Genomic DNA, 23,638 nt, shown 5'->3' with positions numbered 1-23,638 from the left:
AGTTATTACTTTGCAGTATTTTTCTACCTTTCAAACTTTAATAAACAAGACCAGACTTGACTTGAGCATTATATTGTATTGTATTGACAACGTTAAATTTAATTCAGATTAAAATACAGACTTCTTGTATTTGCAGATCACTTTTGTACTTGATTTAAGAATTTGTAGTGATACTTCTACTTCTTACTTGTAGGACTTGTTACTTATAGTATTGTGTGTTCTGTATTTAGATGAGGAGCAGTGTTAGCGCCACCTTGTGGCATTTACTCTGCTACTGCCTTCCTTTAATAGACTCTAACAAGACACTACTGATATCATATTTTTCAGTCAGAGTTTATATAATATACAAGATACAATGTACTATAGCCTATTTATTTATTTGTAAGTTTGATTTAAATTTACTGTTCACTTGGAAAGTGTGTGTCTGAATTTTCTAAACACTATCTTTATTATAAAAATTTATTTAAGTCCATTGTTTACTTGAGTATTTCCATTATTAATTCTTTCTGACTTACAGTCCTCTGTTAAATGACTAAATGTAAATTACGAAGCATAATTCCAGTTCATAATAAGACTTGAATGTTTATTTGGGGGGAGTTTCTCAAACGTCCCAGTCTACAGCTTGAGACAGGTGTATGGATGACGTCATCGCCCGGGGCTCGCTGCTGTCAGGTGAGTCTGGAACCTGCAGGTGGCGTCCTGTTACAACAACAGCACACACGCCGGGGTTCCCTGCAGCCAATCAGAGCTCCGACAAGTTCAATAAAGTTGACTTTCTTCCGCTGTTCCTGTTCTTGAGAAGCGGAAGCATCGTCTTCTTGTCAGTGCGTAAAAAAAAAAAAACACAACATGTGAGGAAATAAACCGGCTTCAGTTCAACACTCAGCTGCTCGAGTTGTAACAGAAAAAGTTTCTGCTGGGAGGAAACGACATGTATCTGTGGCGCTTGTCCATCGCACTGAGCCTCGGCTTGGTTTGGTATTTTTCCGACTGCGGCCGCTTATTGATCCAGTGCTTTTTGTTGGTCCTCTTCTGTTTGTCAACTCCGCGTTTATTAAACAAGATTAGGCGAGAGAGCAGCACACAGACTGATGAGGAAACGAAGGAAGTCCATCCCCAGGTATTAAAGAAATGTCGCTTTTTAATTATAGGACTTATTATAGTTGTGTGATCAAAACCATTTATGATAATAATTAACAACAGGATCCATGTGTGGATCAAATGACAAATGAAGCGATGTCAAGTTCTTAAGTTGACTATATTTTACTTTAATGCAGTGAGAATGTGTTTGAGATGAGTTTCAAAGTGTAGGTCAGTGATCCAACTTGTTTGCCATGTTTACATGCCAGGTTGCGCTGATACGTTCAGGAGCTTGTTCTTGTTCACAAGCCTGAAAAACTTGCTTTCACATACCAGTGTGACCTCTGCACTGTTTGATGGTGGAGCTTTTATTGCTGTAGTACCTGTATCTTTTACTGCACTGTAATACCTGGTAGTCGACTAACAGGTTTGGATTTTTTAGGAAACTGCTGAGGAAGACTTGGTGGACAACCTGATAGATACAGAAACCAGGAAGCAGGTTGAACCACTGGAGTCTCAGTATCCACTCGTAAAGAAGTCTCTACAGCAAGGTGAGACATGAGAATAAAGTGGTGTGAACACGTTTATCTTAGCTGATTCTCATATTTCTGTCAGCATGTTGCAGCTCCTCTTCAGCTCTGCACAGTTTTGCATTTGCACAGCTCATGTTACATGAAACGAGGAGGAGCGTTGAGGTAAAGAAAGAAATTATGACACGAACCATCTCAATAGATGGGCTTTATATGGCTGTTAAGTGTTGAAAAGGAAATAAGAGATCTGATTTTCATGCAGCATTAAAAGCGATGCTTGCTTTTTTTGTGCAATGATAATTAAATTGGTTTTCTTTGGGCTGGAAGATTGATATCACAGCTCTGAAGAATGTGTTTGATAAGAGTTCTCTGCATGTATTTTATGCTTTCTGCTTCAGATTGCTCAACATTCTGGTCAGCACTGGAAAACCACTTAAAATTTGTGATTAGTAAAAGGAGAGCATACTTTGCGTAATCATTTTTGCCTTATAATAAATCCTTCACGTGCAGTAGTTTTCTTTATGCAGTCTGTATTGATTCTGGCTTTTGTTGACTTTCTGTGGATTCGTTCTTGTGTATACAGTATGTTTACATCTGACCCACAAGCTTTGTTAATAGTTAACAAGCTGCCAGGAACCCAAAGTGCATAAATAATAATGATAAATGTTCCTATCTTTAGTTATAACATTTTAACATATTACCACAGAATGATTAAAATACCGCAAAAATGATACCAGGAAGTGTGGCAACCGGACTTCCTTCTTGTTGGGTCACATATGCATCTAACAAGAGGCCTGGTTTCACAACTAACACATACATCAGAAAAATAAAAGACATGGCATTAAATCTGTAATACAGTCTGTCTACATAAAAAATATGAAATAATTTCACATCACTGTCATCTTTCACTGAAAGTTAATATGTTGGTGTTTTAATAGACTCTTTGAAGAATGTGTTACAGTCTGTACATGAGCACTTTCAGCTTGTCGTTGATATAGACTGACTTCAGAGAGACTTGGCATCATTTAGTTCACACGGTTAAAGGGAAATGCTGTCACTTTGAAGCAGTAGTTTACTTTTCGAATGTATAATTTTCACATGATCTCTTGACCCGACTGCATCAGAAGTTAAGAAGAGAGTTTCAATTTCACCAGATGAGTGTGAATTTAATGTTCAGGTGGTGTGAATGTGGGAGCTTGGTGTTAGCTTTCTGTGGATTTCCCTTTGTGACTGACTTTGTGGATGCCCCTCCTCAGTGTTTGATTGTGCCTACGCTCAGCTGCTCTTGCCGTGGTGCAGCTTTCCCGAGCCACGCGAACACCAGCCTCTGCACCAGGTGCTCAGCAAGGAGTTTGATTTCGTAATCGACCGCATAATTGACAGAGCCAAAGACTTTGAGGTTTGCCAGGTGGTTGTGGGCTCCATTCGTATTTTGACCCAGCACTTGCATAATGCGAAGCAGCCCACCAGGTGAGACCTTCAATTTCAAAATGACTCCGATTTTATGATGTGGCTTCTTCAGTTACTCTTTGCACTCAATAATATGTCTGAGCGACATAAACTCTGCAATATGTTTTATCACCTATGAGTAATTTACCACGATTTTACTGGATCATCCCTGTGGTGGCATCCTAACTGTTGTTTCATGTGGTAAATGATGTTTCAAGTGTAAGACATCACATGAAGAATAGAACCATGTGCTTATGCGAGATATTTGGTGATGAGCAACATTTCTGATTTGCTTTAGTTGTCAAACATGGTTGGATTCACTTCTCTTTTTCTACTTCTGCCGTGTTTTCTGTCTCAGGGAGCTCCTGTTCAGTTCCAGAGAAGATGAGATCGCAGTTCTCCGAGAGTTTTCAGATGCTCTTGTTCGTAACCTTTTTTCAAATTCTCTGTGGGGACTAGAAGTCAACCGCTGTGCCTTAAATGAGATCTTTGCTGTGAAAGGTAAGAAAGCATTAAATTATCTCTCTGCAGGAATATAGTCTTGCATACAGGCCTCTGACTTCTACTACAAGTGTGCATTGTGTGTCATGGGTTGCATACCCTGACTTGCCACAGTGGTTTGCTTATGTCCTTAGGGTTTTTAGCAACAGATAAGATGTTATTGCATGGGAGTGTTGCTCAGTTACAGGAAATTATTTTTACAGCTGTAGTTAAAACATTTTTTCACACACAAACTGCTCATTTTGGTGTTTAGAAATGACTAATTGATGAGAAGAGTGACACTGTTGGAGGAGGTTAGCTTAGTTTGGCATAAAGATTAAAAATGGGGGGGGGGGAAAGTTGACAAACTGCATCTTTTTTGTTTCATTCAGGTATAAATTAAAATAGTAAAACAGCAACTTGTTGTTTAAGAGAGGCTTTATGTGCCAGACTATTTCTTGGCAGGGTGCGGTTAATTGCTGGAGTCTTGTTGTCACTGTGAGTTTGACTTTAAGAAGTTCTTTCTTCCAGCCAAGAAACAGTCCAGCACATTAACTCCCCATCAAACCACAACCTGCGACCTTGTTAATTGATAAGGTGGAGGTGTAGCTGGCTGGTGGAATTTGTTACCTTTAGACAGAACAGACTCCTTCCAGAGCTTAATGCTGAGATAAACTAACCTCCTGCAGCTAAGGTGTGGGAATAAGCATATTCAAGAACTGTGTTCCCTAAATTGTGGATTTTAGTACAAAGTGTTTAAACAGGATTCAAAAACATTAATTACAAACTGAGTTTGTAGAATTAGTGTGTTGGTTTTCCTCAGGGTTGGGTCTGTTGGTGACATGGCTGTCTGACCCCGACAACCTGAACCAGCTGGTGGTGAGCCAGCTCGACAGCGTGGCCTCCAAAGGCTCAGTGGAGGATCTGCGTGGATCAGACCAGGAGCAGTCGTCTCCGGCTCCACAGGAAGGCAAAGGCGACGGCAGTGAAGGGTGAGTGGCTGTCATCTCCTGCACCCCACGGGCTTCGCCTAGTGAGAATCAAAGCCGTGCTTGTAACGACCACCTTCTGTGTCTGAAATTGGATCTGACCTGGTTTTGTTTGGTGGCTGTTTTTGTTTTGTTTAGGTGCCTCCAAGGAGCAGAGATTTCAACCAACACCAAGATCAAGGGCAAAAGCAGAGGTGTGTTTTTGTGATTGAGTTTCTGTCACACAAGGTTTATTAAATTCAAAGGCCTTTGACACTAGTTTTGACCTATATTATATATTTTTTGAGTTAGAAAACATTTTAAATGAGAATAGTGGAGGCCCGAGAGAGGTAGACAGAGTATTTGTAGGAATTCAAGAACAGATGACTTGCATGATATCTTCTACATTTTAATGAACAGCAAAGTGTTGTCAGCTACAAGACATTATAATGTAATTACAATTCTGCTTTTTGGTGCATAATTAGTCCACTGTTTCTTTTGTTTTCTGGTCCAGAAAGATAATTACACAGAATCTCTTTGTCTTCAAGCAACTATTTACTGTTGCGAACAATTCAACAGTAATGATGATTAAATCTAAATGGATTATTCAGTGATAATGAATAATTAGATATGATAAATATGCATGTTCTCTCTAATGTCTGTGTCTCATTGTAAATCTCAAAACACTGTTATTTGTCATAATTTGTGAGAATTATTTATCTCTAAATGAAATAATGAATACTTATGAATTGTTAGGCTGTCACACAGATCACCATATTTGATTCCCTAAAGTGCTTTCATGCCTTTTTAGTGTGAATTATGTGTGAATTGTTTGTTTGTGTTCAAATCACAATGATGCTCCACTCTTCGTACAAACAATGAACACAATAAAGATCACTCGAGGGGAAAAAAGGCAGTAAAGTGAGGTAATTGATGAAATAAGCTGTGACATTACATCTGACTTTTAGCATGTAATATTTCTATAATTCAGGCCAAAAGTTAAAGGACGAATTGTCAAAGTTGATGGACAAGATGAAGCCAAAAAGGGTCAAGAAGAAGAAGAGAATAATGGAGCAGGACCCGATGTTTAGGATGATGGGGACCCAGGCCGACTTATGCAATGAGGACGATGTCAGCAGCAGGGAAGGCTCCATTCACAGTCAGCAGGACTCTGACAGGGTGAGGCTGCTGCTGATAATTTAATGTATTAAAGCGAAGATGACAGTTTCTGAAACATGACAGATTCTTTGTTGCTTTTTGGCCACATTCCATTAGGACAGCGATCTGGAGAACTACCTGACAAGCCAAGAGGACATGATGGAATTCAAGCTGTCGTATGAGATGTGGCGCGTTGGCCGCTGGGCTGTCAGCATCCCTCATGTGAGTTATAAATATCGGTGACAGCGTGAAATGTCCTGCAGGCTTGTTATCTGCCTGCTGAGTCTTTGTAAAAGCTTGTCCTCGGATGGTGCCATAATGTTTGAGCAGGATTTAACTGTGTTGTAGGCCGACTGGGAGGATGAGGAGTTCATCTTCACTGTTCACCTGGCTGAGAATGACAGCCCTGAGAACCTACAGTGGGACATCAGGAAGACCTACATGGACGTGGTACATTTTCGCAACAGATGGCAGGTAAAAGGCAGCTGGAAACCTTCTTTTTGATTAATTTTTTACTTTAATGCTTTCTTCAGCTGATCTAATCATCTCTTACATACATCTTTTTGGATGATTTATTGCAGGATTAGGCTGCATGTGTTTTGGTTAGCTGTGGTGGCGTAGGAGTGTAAAGCCTGTACACTGTAAATAAAACCAAATCTACTTAAAAACCAGGTGTTTTCTTCCCTGTGCTCTGATGCTAAATAAAATACAGCACAGGCATTAAGTAAGGGAGTTTTCTGCATACATAACAAAAGTTTAAAACATCTTGGTATTTATTGGAACGTGGAAAAGCAGTCACATGTTTAATTAGGCTTGCTTGTCCCTGGATTAGCTTTGTCTGACTCTGACCTAACTGAACTGTGAGCAGGGAACTGCTAATGATCTCAGTGACTTTAATTAGTGACTTGATGTTCAACTTGTAAGCAAGTAAACAAACCTTCATGATACACAGGGAAGATAATGCCAATATACAGTACTTGTGTCGTTAACTACACTCCCTAAACTTGTCTCTGCCTGAACAGTTTTGTTAGGATGAGTGTGGGAGCAGGGTGTGTCTTCGTGTTTAAAACTATAAGGTGGCTTTTTTTCAGATTAATCTTTAGCCAGTTATACACTGAAATTATCCAATTATCATACATTGCAGTTATACTAAGAAGGGATGTTTTCAGGACTAGCATAGGAGATACAATAACAGTGACCAAAAATGATTTCTATTTACAGTACATATGTTTTACTGACACTATGGGATGGATGAGTCTTATAACATGATGTCAAGGCTAAGACATGTCGACAAGGCTAAGAATCTGACTTATTCTCTAACTTTGTGAATCATTATACACAATTTATTTTGTCCAACTTGACAGTACATATCTGAAAGCTCTCTTGTCACACAACAGGACACGACCAGTCTGCCCGAAGTCCTGGAGTTGGAGGATTCAGAGTTCGAAGATGAGGTCAAAGAAAACGTTCGAGTATCAGTGCAGCACTTCCTGCAGGTAAAAATTTTCAAAATAATCTTAGACATGTAAAAAAAAATGTGTCTCAACATTTTCTTATTTTGTGTTTCAGGAATTAGTCTCAGATAATCTGATTGGCCACACTCAAGCCGTTTTTCAGTTCTTCTGTCCCCTTGATAAACTGCTGAATGAGGAAGAAGATGATGGAGGCGTGTGGGGCCTACTCAGCGGTTTGGCCTGCTTTCTGACTCCAAGTCTAGATGAAGAAGAGGTAAAGTTTCACACTAATCTCCTTTTCTTCAAGTTGACATCTTTAAAGAATCGGTGCCATAAGTAAGATTGTACTCAGCAAGTTATTTGCTAAAATGGCTCATGTCAAGGTTTTAATCATTTATTCCACCATTTCATTAGCACGGGCTATCAGTAGAAACAGAATTAGCTCTCCTAATGTATGCAATAAAGCAATACAATTTGCACTTTCACAAAGCTGAGGCGAAGTTTTAGCCCCTAATATGAGTGAAGCCACAAAAACCATGGGGTTCCCTTGATAGTTTCTTTCATTAGACTCTCCCTGGATAATAAAGGCCTAACTCTTTTTAGGCTTTGCAGCTAGTTCACATCAACTATTTTCACAGGCAGTATGATCCACATTTTAAACAAGTAACTTGAACTAAATGTGTAAAATTGGTTGCGCTCACCTTTTTAAAAATTGCTTTACTGAACTGATATATGGGTTTGTTTAGTTGCTGGTGTCTGCCCTGCTGCATGATAAAGGCCAGCACCTCAGGGTCAACTGTCACCACCCTGATTGTTTTGTTTTCATTCGCAGAGCTCTAGCCCTCAGACAGAAACCCCAAAGGAAATCATAATGCCATCTCCACACCCAGAATCCACAGCTGTGCTTTCAGAAAACTCTGATGCCACTGCTGAGAAGGGCAGTGATGTTGCCAGTGCTTCACTTCCAGCAATCGTTATCTCCCAATGTGATCCTCCCTCAGAACTGTGTGAGAAAACAGAAGCGGAAAAGGAACCACAGCCTGCTGTTAACTCAGACTCTTCATGTAATGAAAGCTGTTCACAAGACAAAATGGAGGACTCTGATAATTCCTTAACCTCTCTCTCTAAAATGACCAAAGAACTGCCCCAATTTAAGTCACAAGAGTCTGTGGTGCCGAGTAAAACCATCAGCGACGAAGACTTGCTTCAATCAAAGTCTATGACGCACTGCAACCAAAATGGAGGCCTGGAGGGCACAGACGTCCCACCGGCGCCTAATCTTAGTGCGAGGGAAAATAAAAAGGAGAAAATAGGTATTAAGAGGTTAAGTGGAGCAAACAAGGCTAAAGGGAAGGAGCAAGGTGAGATCAAGGCGAAAGGGGAGGAAGCTCAGTGCCAGAAGGGCCAAGGCAATCTGGAGCAGCAGGAGGCGACCAAAGCCATATTTGATCTGCTGAAAGAAATTTCTGGTTGGTTCAGTGTTTAAATGTCAAAAGCATTAAGAGCTTTAGTGTCATACCAGTGTTTTTGTATGTTGTTGTTATTAATTTACTAAAACTCTGCCATCGTTTCTTTCTGGGAGCAGGCTGCGTGTTTTTAGACTGATTAATGTTTTTTTCTGCCAGTTGCTTTCGGTGCCATAAGCAAATGAACCTCTAGAGATGTGCCTGAGAGAGCTAATCCTTTACAGTGAAACCCTATTTATTAATCATCACCATGTGGTATTTTAAGGTGAAAGTATGGCTCGTTTTGACACGTCCTGTAGGTGGTGCTTGCATGTGTTTGTGAGGAGCCCAGATAGTGCAGAGCTGACAACTGGCAGCCACATAGCAGTACGTTCCCAAGCCAAAAATGAAAATGAGAAGATAGACAATAAGCCAAGGTTGATTGGGTGAGAAGCATAATGTTAATTTGGCAGCGTCTTGCATTGAAAGGTTTGTCTACGCACAGTACCTGTCAAAAGTGTGGACACACATTCCACTAAATTTAATGAGAAAATATGTGTAAACGTTCTGCACGTACTGCAAATTCAAAGTAGTGAGTACCCAAAAATACAAAGTGAAATTATGTTGAATTATTAACCTTGGGCATACTTCAAATGTATGTAAATTCATTTTACACTGTACTGAAATAATCTTAAAGCTCAAAAGTAGGGAGATACAAATACAAATCTTGCTTTAGAAAAACAGTGGAAGTCACTGACATTGAAAGACAATGTGCTACTTAAAAGGACTGTCGTAGTGTCATGGTTACATATAATTAACAAATCCATCGGTTTTATGTTAAACTTCACTTTGCGGACATCAGGGTCTGTACATTGGACACTACAGCACTCTCTGTCCTTCACTAATTTGGACAAAAACTGTCAACCCAGCAGCTACAGTGTGTTTTATCCTCTTTTAGCTTTTGTTTTGGTTATTAGTTTGCAGGTTTGAATCTCAGCCCACGTAAACTGCAAACTGCACCCAACTGCAGACCTATTGACCATTGTTAGTAGTTGGATATTCACTTATGTTGTGAGATGTTTCAGTGCTTTTTCTTCCCTTAAAGTCGCGAAAATTAATGAAACACTTTCCACAAAAAGTGGAAAAGGTCCTTAAAGGCTAATTGTCCTTGTGTCTTTACAGGTAATTCCTTCCTCTTAAACTTATTTGATGCCATTTTGAAACCTGTTATGCCGATCGTGAAAAAGTAAGTTGGTACTAAATCATCTCCACGGTTAGTTGCATAGTGGTGTGTGAATGACTTATGATTGTGAGCTGTACACCTCATCAGGAAAGTGAACTCCTTCCTAAACAAGATGAACCCAACGGAGGAGCAGATGGCTGCGTACATTAACAATCTGCGAGACAAACATTGGCCTGAGACTCCGCCAGCAGCACCTCCTCCTCCTCCTCCTACTCCATCTTCTCCTCGCACTGATGAGGAGAAGAATGAAACCAGAGAGCGAGCATACAGTCTCATCAGTGCCAGATGTAAGTGACACCTCTGTAGACGTCAGTATGAATATGGTCCATCAATGTATAATGTGTGTTTGTGTGTCATGTGTTATTTTTATTTTTTCAGTTTTAAAGTATCACATCCTGAAAAAGACAGACGTGGAGTCTGTTTTGAATCTTTTCCAGAAGAGTGAAGAAAACAAAACATTAGTATATGTGAGTATATTATTATTTTCTGGATACTTTCTGTCATTATTCTACGTTCGTTCAGCCTATTTTATAAATATTGTCTTTGTTTTTTTGACAGCTGCTCCTATCATTTCTATTAAGAAAATTGTTTCCCACTGACCCTTCTCTAAATGAGAGGGCTGCTGCCCTACAGAAAGTGAAAAAGATCCCCTGCTAAACTTGAATTGTGTTCTTTTGATGTTTTACAATATTAAAGTATTTATTAAATGTCTTAAAATATTTGAGACTACTCATGGGTGAATGTCAAAACACCTTTTTGTATTTATTTTTCAAACAAACTAAATATAATGTGAATTTTTGCTTTGGGTTTTATTTTGTAACATGTCATTGTGTTGGATTCAGATTTATTTGTGCATAAAATCAAGTACTGTTTGTGGAACAAGCTTTATGGAATGTATTTTTTACAAAACACAACAACACAGGATAAAGTCATAGTTACAATTTGAATGTCACACCTCATGTTTCGATCCTTTAAAAATTTATAAAATATTTTGTGTCACTTTGAGCACTATAATATGGTGAGTGTTTGTGTACTGGTTTTATAGAAAAAGAGATTCTCACAATTGATAATCACACAAATCTGTCACAACATGGGCAGTGGCACTATTAAAGAAAACTTGAAATAATGTTAATGTACATAATTTGAATTTATTCCAAATAAAACGTTTTAATAAATATAAACCCCTTTCAGTTTACGTTTTGGCTTCCTATTTTTTTATTTTTAATTGAAGATTTGATGCAATAAATATAAGATGATAATTAGTTATTGATGCCAGCAGCATATTTGGTCTGAGGCAGCATTTGCGAAACATGTTTCATAGGAGTGAAAGAAGAAAATCCATCTGGAGAAATCCTGTACATTAAGGGTTAAACAAAATAATTAATTAAAAGACTAAAATATTCAGCCTCTTTCATATTTTTGCATTAGAATAAGATATAATGAAATAAATTTGCAACAAAATACAAAATAGTCCTCAGGTGACGTCTTAACCAAAAGTCAGTTCACTCTTAAAAATTATACTGATTCAGCTGAAAAACAACTCAGCCAGCCACCCTTCCCCTGTTTCTACATAACCCCTTAATGAAAATACTGTCGCTAGTGCTCATGCTACTTCATTATGGAAGCATAACAGAATTAATTACAGGATTATTCTGGTCCAGGTCACAGTAGAGAGATTATTTGGCAGTGCAACAACACAAAGTAATTTTTTAAATTCACTTTAAGTTTGAAGGTGTCTCTAAATTGATTCTGTTGTCAGTCTGAGGAGATGAATTAAATACAAATTCAAAACGTATGACGAAAATGTTAATGCACAGGTGTGCCCTTACATTTAATTATCCTCAGCCCACTACTGGTTTGGTTTGTCTTAATGTTAGTTGTCGAAACTTTAGTCTAACCAACGCAGGGGCCATTGTTAATTCCTGACCTTGTAAACAACAGCTGGTAAGACCCATTTAGTCTTCTCTGGGGCTTTAATCACATCACATGGGCTTTATCAGAAAATGTTCCAGACTTAAGTCTTAGGCCTACTGCTACAATATTGTTCAAAATCAGCTGTGTTATTTGATGGAAGCATATGTTAACTCTGTGGTTAGAAATGAAACATGAAATGCAACAGAGATATAATCTTTTACTATAAATTTAATCAATGCATTTGATTATAGTAAAAATGAAAACCACAGACCATACAAAGTATAGCCAGGAAGATTTTTCCCCTAATTGCAGATGTACTAAGCGTCTAAAGGGACATTGGCAAAAAACAAACAAACTCGTAAAAACAAAATACTTTCCTGTGCACACAAAAACTATCTGGTGAACACTGGAAAGTATTTTGTGCGTAGTCGTGCTATTACCACGGGGATACATGTACTGTGCAGTGTTTGCACTTGATACTGAAATAAGCAGCTGTACTCGCAGATAAACTGGGAGATAGGGCTTTAACAGGCAGTGCAAACTCCTGTGGACGGTATTCAAACTCATTGAACAACTTGTTACACTGGTTTGTAGTTTTTCGTATTTATATAAATTTAATAAGACTAGTGGGCACAGCATAGAAAAACAAGTAACCCATCAGCTGACATTATGTTGTATTAGAAACACAGCCTCTGATAAGTAGGCTAGTGGCCAACTTAAACAAATCTTTTTTTTATTTCAGCTACAAAACTATAGCAGCTACATTTTAAATTCCCACAGTTTGAAATTTATCAAACATGTAGCTACAGCGGCGGGCAAAATGTGTGTAAAATACACAGAATGCAGAAGACATCTAGAATATTAACATATTATGTATATGTCACTCAGTGTAATCATACAGACTGAAAAACAAGCTGGTACAAAATGTAAAAGACGTTTGTTATAGTGACTTTAAAGGGCTAAAGGGGAATGGATAATGGAAATGTGGGGAAAAGGTAAATGAAAGGATATGTAAACATAAATATTTTACAAATAGGCAACTCCACTGCTGACAAAGATGCTTAATATAGAAAATAAAACATGTAAAAAATAGAGAATATACAACCTAACAAACAATGTAATTAAAGATCATGAGTTGGTGTTCAACTAAAATGTAAAAGTTAGTAATCTTACATCTACACACTATTATTTTTAACTGTGTTACAAAGCACTACATTTTAGTTGGGCTAGATAGATAATTTGATAAACAGTTATTAAATGGGCCTCTGTGGTTTGACTACTTCCTCCATCAGTGGTAAAAGAAGTAGGCTACTCAGTCCTTTAAAAAGTAGGGCCAACAGTATAGAAATACACAGGAACTGTAAACCTTCTATTCAAATTTAGAGTCCAATAAAACATTTGTAGTACTCATATTAAAATACTGAGATAAGAATCATATTACTGATATATTTATGAGTACATGAGTTTAATGTTTCCACTGGTAAAGGCTTTATTGTTTTAGGAACCATAAACACTTTGCTCACTGTACTCCAGTAGTAATTACTGGATCTTGTCAACTAGTCTACATGAAATGCTATTGTAGTACTATAAAGATGATATCAATGGTTTAGGATATTAATTTTAAAACCAAGAGGTTAAATACACTTCCCCTTAAAAAAACGTCACACACTATGATATTTTGTTGGACCACCTTTAGTTTTGATTACAGCACACATTTGTTGTGGCATTGTTTCAATAAGCTTCTGCTATGTCATGACATTTATTTCCGTCCAGTGTTGCATTCATTTTTCACCAAGATCTCGTTTTGATGATGGGAGAGTCAGACCACTGCACAAACTCTTCTCCAGCACATCGCAAAGATTCTCAATGGGGTTACGGTCTGGACTCTGTTGTGGCCAATCCATGGGTGAAAATGATATGTCATGCTCCCTGAACCACTCTTTTACAATTTAAGCCTGGCGAACCCTGACATTGTCATCTTGAAATATGCCCCTTTCTTCAGGGAAGAAAAAATCCACTGATGGAATAAACTGGTCATTCAGTATATTCAGTTCATCATATCATCTGACCTCATTCTTTGGACACATAACATTACTGAACCTAGACCTGACCAACTGCAGCAACCCCAGATCATAGCACTGCCCCCACAGGCTTGTACAGTAGACACCAGGTACGATGCGTGCTTCACTTCACCCTCCTCTCTTCTTACCTTGATGCTCCCATCACTCTGGAACAGGGTAAATCTGGACTCATCAGACCACATGACCTTCCTCATTGGACTGTTCTTAACCTATTTTTAGTAGTTTTATCAGTCTCCTTAGTGGTTTTCTTTGACAAATCCTCAGACCCTCCGTTTCCTCCCAGCTGTTGCAGCTGCTCCTCCGGTCCAGCAGGTGGCAGCTTCTTGAGAAACAGCAGCGAACAGTTGGCGGTGTTCAGTCATCCAACATGTCTGCGCCCTGAAGGATGCTGCTAACGGCGTGAAGGTTCCGGACAGGGTACAGGTATGAAAACACCCAGGTTTATGTCGTTTATTTAGGGTTTATCACCGTCTTCTTTGACCTGTTCTACACCTTTCTGACCTCCTGTCCGCGTCCTCTGTGTCTGTGCAGCGGCTGCTCGTCGATGTTCAATGTGACTGAAGCCACAGTGTTTGCTGCTGTGCGCCACGTTTATTTCAAGGAAGTGTCTGTGTTTGGTTTGTGTTTTAAAGTTAAAACTGTGCTGTTCGTGTATGGTATCGGTTTTGTAATTGTTGTTCGTCACTTAGTTTGGTGTTTGATGTAAAGCTCAGTATTTATGTTAAGATTGGCTCATTTAGGGCACAGTGCTCCTAGTTCAAACATCAATGTGGATCAGTAATTATTAACTCTCTGTTGAATAAATTGGTTGTTTGCATTCTTGGTGACACTAATTACAAAAGATGTGCAAAATGCACTTTATTATTTACTTATTGTTTGGTCCATGAAATGCTAAATCTATCAGAAGTCATAGCAGACATTCATGTTTGATAAGCTGTGAGCAGTGAATTGTTATTTTTATTCTCACTCCAAGCCAATTAATTTATCAAATGTGAAATTTGTGTGTTTTAAATTATTGGTCACTGCCAATATAATCTGATCACAGTTGTGAAGAAGCACATTATCTGAAAGCTCAGTGATAAATTCCTAATATATATTTAAAGGAAACCTTTACTTTTGACATAAAATATTTCATGACTTAGGGTTTGAAACCAAACTTTTGAGACATTTAAACGTTGTGCTACTAAACTAACTGTAAAAGCAAAGTAGGTTTTTGTGTTGTTGATTTTAGTGATTGTATTTACACATTAACAGTCTACTCACTTTTGCAACTCTGATTTTCCAGCAGCTACTTTCTTTAAACACTAAATGTCCATATTCAGAACTAAACATTTTTTCTTTAACAAATTTTTCTTGATTTTACAAGAGAAGATGTGTGACTGTTTTTGGAACTAGATTACAGAGACACAAAACAGCGAGACACCTCTTACCTCATGTTAATTTGTTGTTGTGTGAAACCACACACACAGAGAACAACACTTTATTTTGTGGTCACTTTAAATCATGGGATTAACATTACTTAGCTACAGCTGACATCTGAGCTTCTGTTTTGCATTTTAAGAAGGAAACAATGAAAAGTGACAAAAACAATTCCTTGATTACCATCATTTGTACAAAATATTTTTTTTTTATTATATATTATCTTTCCCAGCATAGATCCTGTAAAAAGTCTTTTGTCTCCCTTCACCCACTGGCCATATACATCAAAAGGTACCCACCCTGGTTGTGATCAGCTAGTTTAAACCCAAATCACAACCTGACCTGCTTTTTAGTTAATGATAACATTATAAATTCCTTAAATCTGCTTTGATCCCAACATATGATCATCAGAGTAATGACTTTGTGTCTTGTTAGTGTGACGGGTCATCTGAAATAATTTATATTATAGTTAAAAGACTTAAAAACACTGCCTCCTGCCTCATCCATTACAATCACAAACTGCTGGGTTTTATTCTTTACTTAACAAATGAAAATCTTTTTCTGATGTATTAAAATAATGAGAATAAAAGAAGGTGGCTCACCTTGCTCGTGATCCTTGATCATGTGTCAGTGACTTGTGAACAGTTATAGTCTGTGAATCTAATTCATTATAAACTATGTTTAACAACATTTCCCACGAGTTCCTGTAGTTGTCAATTCAGTGTTTTTGCTCAGTAAACCTTGTGGTTTTACACAGCCCTGGCTCTGTAAATGAGGGGGATAAGAGTGGGGGTCAGGACGGTAATTACAGCTAATGGGCACAAGCACGGCAGAGAGAGAAAAAAAGTTTCCTTTACCAGAGCTATTTTTAATTCACACTTTGAGGAAAGTGCGTCTGCTCAGTAGGTCAGTAACAGTTACTTTATTTTCCATGGTCATTTAGTTAATTTCCTAGTGTGCAAATGTTTGCTGCTGTTGTAACATTAGCTACAGCAGCTGGAGGTTGTAGTGGGAGAGTGGTCCGCAGCTTGTGTGGCTGTGATTAGCTCTGTAGAAGCAGCTTGTTTGGTTACATTTCGTTCAGTTTAATAATGTAAAATGATGTGATAATGTTGGATAATTGACTTTCAGCACAGAGCATCACTGTTGTGAATTCTGGGAGTTTCTGCAACCCCTATGGGCACCATCATGTTCAGAATATTGCGGATTAATATAGTATAATAGTGTGTGACACCACAATTAACACGGGGCAGAACTTCATCATCTCAGTCAGTAGGAATCTGGATGTCAAAATTGAAGAAGGAAGAGATGTGCAACAGGCAGTAATGGGCATGAATGTGCTGTTTGAATAGTCAACTTTTCCCAGCAATAAAAATATCAACTATCAACAGCAATAAAACCGTGCGGAGGACGGCTGCTGCCCTTATTAACGGTCGTGTTTTTCATTATGCTCTTTATTATATAAGGTAACATGAGGCCAGTGATTGCAGTGTACATAAGACCTGAGTCAATGTCAGTAGTTAATGAATGTAACAAGTGATAGAAATGTTTAATTTTTATAAAGATATTGATGTAGAAACTGTATTACAGTATTGACTAATTGGTTATTGATAATACTGTATGTTACAGGTGACCAGTCTCTACGTTACATCTGTTACAAAAGATTTCTAGCTCATAGTTCTTAAAAAGCTGAATCATTTCTCAGTTGCACATCTCTTGCTTCTTCAATTTTCACGTCCAGATTCCTAGTGACTGAAATGATGAAGGTCTGCCCCGTGTTAATTGTGGTGTCACACACTGTTATACTATATTAATCTGCAATATTCTGAACATGAGGTCCAGCTGCAGGAGCTCAGACCCAGTGGCACCGATGGCTCCAGAGTTCAAAGTGTTTACTATCATATTTTGGCTGCCGTCACACTTGGCCAGAAGTTTCAGAGCTGTAATTCAGGAGACTGAACTTTATAATGTCAGAGCCTTGTGTATCCACACGTCTCCTTCGAGAAGGCTGTGATGCAGCTCCTGTGTGTGTAATCAATTAAATCTGTGACAGCATTGCTGTTGCTGCTCTGTAGCTTGTGCGTTGTGCCTGAATCTTATCCCCAACATAAAAAACAGCCGATGCCATGAGCTTTGTAAATTCCTTTTTGCACGTTCAGGCTGTACTTCAGATCGATCCTGACTAAACACTGAACATGTCCTGTTGAAGCCTGTTTCTTGTCACACCAGTCAGTAATTTTGATGTGCTTTGTGCTCAGTAGTAGAAAAAATCTGACAACTGTGTAGCCACAACATATAAAGCACACTGCCTGCCTTCAAAATATATCCAATGATCTGAACTGAGTGCTGTTTTCCCTTTTTTATGTTTCTCAAGTACCATCTCCGTTGGTGATGCCTTGTTATTGCTGTTCGTTGCTTTTTTAGATTTATTCCAAGTACAGGCAGTTTCTAACACGTTCTGTCTTAGCATTCAAACGGGGATGGGGAGAGGCAAATGTAATTCAAGGGAGTCAGTAAAGAAAACGGCCACCAAGGGATTTGATCACAGGCAAGAAGAGATAATACATTCAGTGTGTTAGGATGGAGAGTCATCACTATTCAAGTACAAGGTCCCAGTTTGAGCCCAAGCTGCAGTGATGGGCATGTATGTCCTGCTTGAATAGTCAACTTTTCACACAACAGCAATAAAACCGTGCAGAGGACGCCTGCTGCCCTTATTAACGGTCTTGTTTTTTTCCACTGTGGCAGCTTCACAACATGAACTGTGAGCTGATGGAATACACAATGTGGACAGAAGTATGTGGACACCTAAACAATACACCATATGTCATTGTTGAGTATCTCATTTTCAAACCGTGGACATTAATAGTCCTCTGCTCTTCTGGGATGGTTTTCCACTGGATTTTAAAACTGGTCTCTACAGATTTTTTCCCGTTCAGGCACAAGAGCATTAGTAAGGTTGTACATTGGTGTTGGATGATAAGACTTGGCTGAAAGTTGGCACGCGAGTTCATACCACAGGTGTTGGATAAGGGTTAAAATTTTGGGCATAATCATGCTCAAACAGGAAAAAATTAAGCACACACAGCAGCACAGCCTAAAAATATCACAGTGTGCTGTAGCATGGGGATATAACTGGAAATAATACGCTCTGTCAAACCATGACAAACAGTCCTACATCAAAAAGTACACAAAAATACACAAGTATATGACAGAAGTGTGCACCAACAGTGACGCATAGCATTCGGTAGAAGTCTGATACTGTATGTTTTGGCCTGAAAATGTTTCCCTTCTGCAGTTCTGATGAATATTTTACTGATTAAATGAGATCTGTAGCTATTAGTATATTCATCCAATTATTATGAAGGACAGAAAGCAAGTTAATCATTTTGATTATTAAGTACATTTTTAAGTTTTTCTTATCTGTTAAAACAAATTGAATGACAATTATTTAAACTTTGGCAGAGATGTTTCACGTTTTTCATATATGGAAAGTTTACAAAGCCTCTCTAGCCTTTAGACACCGCTGTTCTAATCTATACCAGGCCATTGTGCCTGTATGTAACTAGAAATTACTTTGGTGAGATTTTGAAACCCAACTTTAATAGGTCATTTCCGAAAAAAAAAAAGAAAAAAAAAAGAGCACAAAGAGGCCAGGTAAGTGTTCTGTATGTGAAGATGGAAATAAGGTTGTTGCATGGTGAAGTTTTCATCATAAAACATGCTGAATAATGAAAATCTTAACCTTCTAGTCTTAATTAATATTCTGGCACAGAGTCAAGTCTGCCTGCACGGTAAGAACATACCTCAATGTAAGATCTGAATTTAAAGTAATATTTTCATTGGAATATATTTCTCCAGGATAAACCACACTGAAAAATTGATAGGAAGCAGCACTTGCCACTTTCAGCTGATTTTGTACTTTAAAACTAATGAGATCTGGTGTTACATCAGACTATTTGATGTAAAAATTGTTATTTTTTGAAATGGTGGAAATAATGAGCTGTTTATTTGAGAAATGCACAGACTCCCTCTCAGAGGGACAAGACCGGCAGGTTCACATTTGGGTTAAACCAGGTCATGCCGGTTCCCCTTTTCAGTCTTGTGGGATCATTCAGACTCTTCTTGAGTTCTTCGTTTTATTTGACTGGCCTTTTGCACTTGGCATTCAGCAATCAATAGCTCCAGGGCCAGTGATGATGAGATGAATACTAATGTAGTGGAACAGCATTGGCGTATGACCGGCTCTCTATAACTTTTTATCTGATGTTATCTCTTAATCTTATTGGGAGCGTCTTGTGGCTCAGAGAATGATCACAGCACAGTACATTTGTTCTGTTTGGACACTGCATTAGACTCATCGATTACAGGTAATCTGTAGCTCTTCATTCATAACATAGTGCCATCTAAAAGAAATACTGCATCCTAGAGTTCCCTGTTGCAAGTCAAGGTCCTTTCTGTGCTATTTACTGTGCTGTTAACACATATTTAGTCATTTTATGTATTCAAGGACATAAGTCATTTATTGTGGCTCTAATGATATTCAGACCTTTCTGCAAAGATGGGCAGAAATATGAAATTGCATATTATCATTTTAATATGCTTATGTTTTTTTTCTGTCTGTATCCAGGGACGTTGGTTTGTCTCCAGGGCCCTGTTTATCCAATATTTGTTTGCTGACAACTTCATGCATTGGTGATAGAAACCGTCTTAGAAGTCGTACGCTTGTGACTGAAGTGTTCAACTAACTTAGTGAACTATAACAAATGTAAAGGTGACTGCTGCCACTAGATGGACTGCCAAACTAAGAGCTGAACAAAACAAGTTGTCGGTGTTGGTTTAAGTGACACTGGAAGATAACAAGAAAAGGGGCCAAATGCATTTGTATGTTAAAGAATACTAATCATTAGTTTTGTTTGCAAATGGATTGTGACGTGTTTTATCTGTTTAAAGAGATAGAAAGAGAATGAGTTTACTTTTAAGACAGAGTGATGAGGCTAGAATAAGAATACAGTTCCCATCTGAGTCATCACAAAATTAAACCCTCAGGACAGGAAATACATGTCAAGTAATGGATCGCGCATTTCTAATCTAACCAGGGACAGATGCTTGCTTGGATAAATGTATTATTAAAGCTAAAATCATTTAGGTCTGGGAGTTATCAACTAAGATATAAATGTCTTCACAGCACACAAGAAACAGTAGGACTATAAGTAATAAAAACTGGAAAAGAAAGCTGCACCAGTTCAAAAGCAGCATTGAAGATAAAATCAGAGGGTGTTATGGCGTCAATACAGTTTGTGTGTGGCACAAGATTAAAAAAAAAAAAAAAAATCATCAGGGATCACCAAGGTCGTCTGAAACCAAAATGTCAACTTCAAGAAAAGACAGGGATTTCAAAGTAATTAAGATGCACAAATTCATGACGCTCCTTTTTAAAGTCAATGAGATGTGGGTCAACACTACATTTCCTCTGAAATAAATCACTGCTAAAGACTTTATTTGATAAGATAATAATGTCTGGTCCTTTATTTCAGGTGGCAACACAGAATCAGTCTTACTACAACTTCTGTCTTCACTTACTCATCTTTAATTTAACAGAGATATGAAGATGAGAAAGAGATAATGTGTAACAAAGGTTATGTAGCCAGGCTTGATTTTGTATTTGTGCAGGTACAAAGCCTTATCCCACTAAGAAATCAATTAGTATTCAGCTTCCACTTCATCAGACTACAGCAAAAAGATGTGAGACATACAAAAAGAAGACAGTGTTATTTCCCCCGGCCTGATACAATGTGGGTATCATTTATATTGGGGAACGTCTTTAAAGCGATATTTTGAGGACCATTTATCAAGAATGTCATTTTATAGGAGATCAATATCTGTAACCTTGTCTTGTAAATAAATAACAGATTGAAAAGCTTCATTGATATTGGCCTGTCCGTGGCTCCTTAATGAAGACTAAAGAGAGCCTAATAGTCTAAAACAACAAACAGCGGTGGGCTTCATCAGCACAATTAGGCCCATGTTTTTAATAGCAAACTGATTAATTTCTTTAATCAAAGTCAGCTTTTTCCTTCAAGTGCAGTCGGTTTTAATTATGCTGCAACAAACCACCAAAGCTGCTGTTACTGTTCTGTGAAAACCCTTAGAAATTTCAGACACGTTAAAATGAATAGGTGATAAAAATGTAATAGGTTTTTACAAGAGGAGTCTTATTCCAAATTATCTTCTCACAACAGTTTGTAGACCTTGGTGTAGGTGGAATTTTCTTTCTCCTGGGTGCTCAGTTTTATTGACATGTTTACCTCTGTCAAAGATACTGTTTCCATCCCTGAATGTTTGTTTGACAGGCAGCAGGAGGGCTCTAAAATTTCCACAGTTCCCACACAGATAGGCCATAAAACAGTTGCTTGGATTTAGAGTTTAGATTTTGTTGGTGATAGTCCATTTATTAACCACAACTGCATGGTTGGATAACCGGAGACTGGGTGCCAAATCCTAAAGGAGTAACTGCAAGAACAAGAAATAAATGACTTGAAATGTCAGGAATAGGACTGACATTGTTAGGTCTAATAACAATTTGGAGAATTGGAACTACAGCTATTATAGCTCACCTCAGCTTCTTTTATTAGGTAGTAATTTAAATGCCGCCTTTGTTGCATGTCATTTATCAAAGATGTTTTAACAAAGTGCTTTCACGCTGAAACTCTACACGGCCCAAACAAATTGCTCTTTCTGTGTACTCCTCGTTATCAACGACGCCGTTGCCAGTAATTGCCACAGCAATGTAATATTCAGCCTAAAGAGCAGCTCAAAATTGTGTCTGTTCCTTTCAAATTACTGCAGCTTTGATTTGATTATTCCGGAAAAACATTAGCGCAGCTCTGATTGAGGCTTATTGTGCTGCCTTGAACCACGCTTCAGCCGCCGCAAAGTTAACACTGCTACATTTCTTGGAGCTAATGTAAATTCGGCTGCGTGAAACGTACTGTCAGTGCAGTTGTGATGCCGTATGTAGGTCAATTCTTGTTCAGCGTTCACTTCTTGGTCTTGTGATGAGTGATTTCATTTTGCTAGGGAACTGCGGTTTTATTATTCATACTCCGACAGAGATTGGAGTTGCGGTGCATTAAAGCATGACGTTGTCATTTCCCCACTCTCAGAACTGTTATTCCCTTGTTCCCAAATTGGAATTAAACCCAACATTTGATGCTTGCCCTAACTGTTTTTTTTTTTTTTGTTTTTTTCGCAGCTCCAGTTAAGCCTGATCTCTGTGGGCATACAGTATGTTATTGTATTGGTTAATGTTTTTTCTTTCCTCTTCCTCGCTGTTTTAGTTATTTTTCTGCAGTTTTATAGTTAAGGATTCTTGACTCTTTCCGCCATTGTTTGATAACAGAAGTGGGTTTTCTCACTCAGATTAAACGCATACTGCTTCCTGAATTTTCTAACTGGCTCCAAAATTGATCTGAACTTTCAACAAGATTTTTCTGCAATGAACTAGCTGAACACATAGGTGAGAAGCGTGAAATTGACCTCTGAAAAGTAGGTGTGTGTGTGTGAGCTACATCGTAAAGACAGGGAATTCAAACTAAATAGATTCTATTTGGGACTCTCTGCAGTATGCGCATCACCTTAATGCCCTTACAAATATTGCCTCGTGGTGGTTGCACTGAAACACTTGCTGGATAATCAGCAGTCCAGATAGAATCACAACTTTTCTTGGGAGCGGTTTCTCCCCGTTTGTTGCTCTAAAGCAGCATGAGATCCCATATATCCTTTTGGTACTGTCTCTTCTGTTGATCTAATTGGATACCCTCTGTTGCCTACAATGAATCATTGCTGGACCTCTTCTGTCCCCTCAAGTACTTATTTTTATTGAATGCAGGGTTCTCCTGAATCACAAGGCTCAGCTTTAAAAGGTGTATTTGTCCCTTGACTCCAGTCATTGATCTTTTTTTTTCCTCTTCTTTTTTTAAGCAACTGTGTCAGTATCACTTTTATTCCAGCAGAGGATTATAGGTTTGCTTTTATGTGTCCTGCCTCCCCAGAGAAAGTCCAGAAGTTCACACCATTCTCCCCACTCGACTAATTGACTCTTAATTTGGCAAATGCACTTTAAGGTGGAATGAAACGCTGACCCCACTTTGCGTTCGTATGCGGGCATGACACCTCCGCCACTCCACCACGTATGAGTAGTGTTACTTATCCCTACTCTGTCCTTCACTCTTGACCTCCACTGATGCGGGCGAAGCTCTGCTGCAGCACAGAAAGTTTAGCGGACACATGAGAAACGGAGGTGAAGCAATGCAGGCATTTTGGCAGCAACTCTATGATTTGTCTGAGTTTAAATCCTGCCAGTTCTCAAGCTCTCTTCAACATGGCGAACTTCTCACTCAGCAGCTGATCCACAC

General features: G+C 38.4%; 2 protein-coding genes across 2 annotated transcripts in view; both read left to right on the top strand.

Moving 5' to 3' along the window:
* Positions 1-773: 773 nt before the first annotated feature.
* Positions 774-10,988, top strand: si:rp71-46j2.7. Its single transcript, XM_026358198.1, has 16 exons — positions 774-1,120; positions 1,523-1,631; positions 2,867-3,080; positions 3,418-3,560; positions 4,363-4,531; positions 4,667-4,722; positions 5,499-5,686; positions 5,783-5,887; positions 6,014-6,139; positions 7,063-7,161; positions 7,235-7,393; positions 7,952-8,588; positions 9,747-9,810; positions 9,895-10,094; positions 10,186-10,274; positions 10,366-10,988. The coding sequence occupies exons 1-16, from the start codon at positions 932-934 to the stop codon at positions 10,462-10,464; spliced, it is 2,646 nt and encodes an 881-aa protein (XP_026213983.1). The 5' UTR covers positions 774-931; the 3' UTR covers positions 10,465-10,988.
* Positions 10,989-14,145: 3,157 nt separating this feature from the next.
* Positions 14,146-23,638, top strand: part of mrpl11 (mitochondrial ribosomal protein L11) — a 35,078-nt gene continuing 25,585 nt past the window's right edge. The window contains exon 1 of the mRNA XM_026358576.1: positions 14,146-14,225. The gene's annotated coding sequence lies outside the window, so the exon portion shown is untranslated. The remainder of the gene's footprint in view (positions 14,226-23,638) is intronic.

Source organism: Anabas testudineus, chromosome 10 (assembly GCF_900324465.2).
Source record: "Anabas testudineus chromosome 10, fAnaTes1.2, whole genome shotgun sequence".
Classification (NCBI taxonomy): domain Eukaryota; kingdom Metazoa; phylum Chordata; class Actinopteri; order Anabantiformes; family Anabantidae; genus Anabas; species Anabas testudineus.
This window is presented reverse-complemented; position numbering and strand designations above follow the sequence as displayed.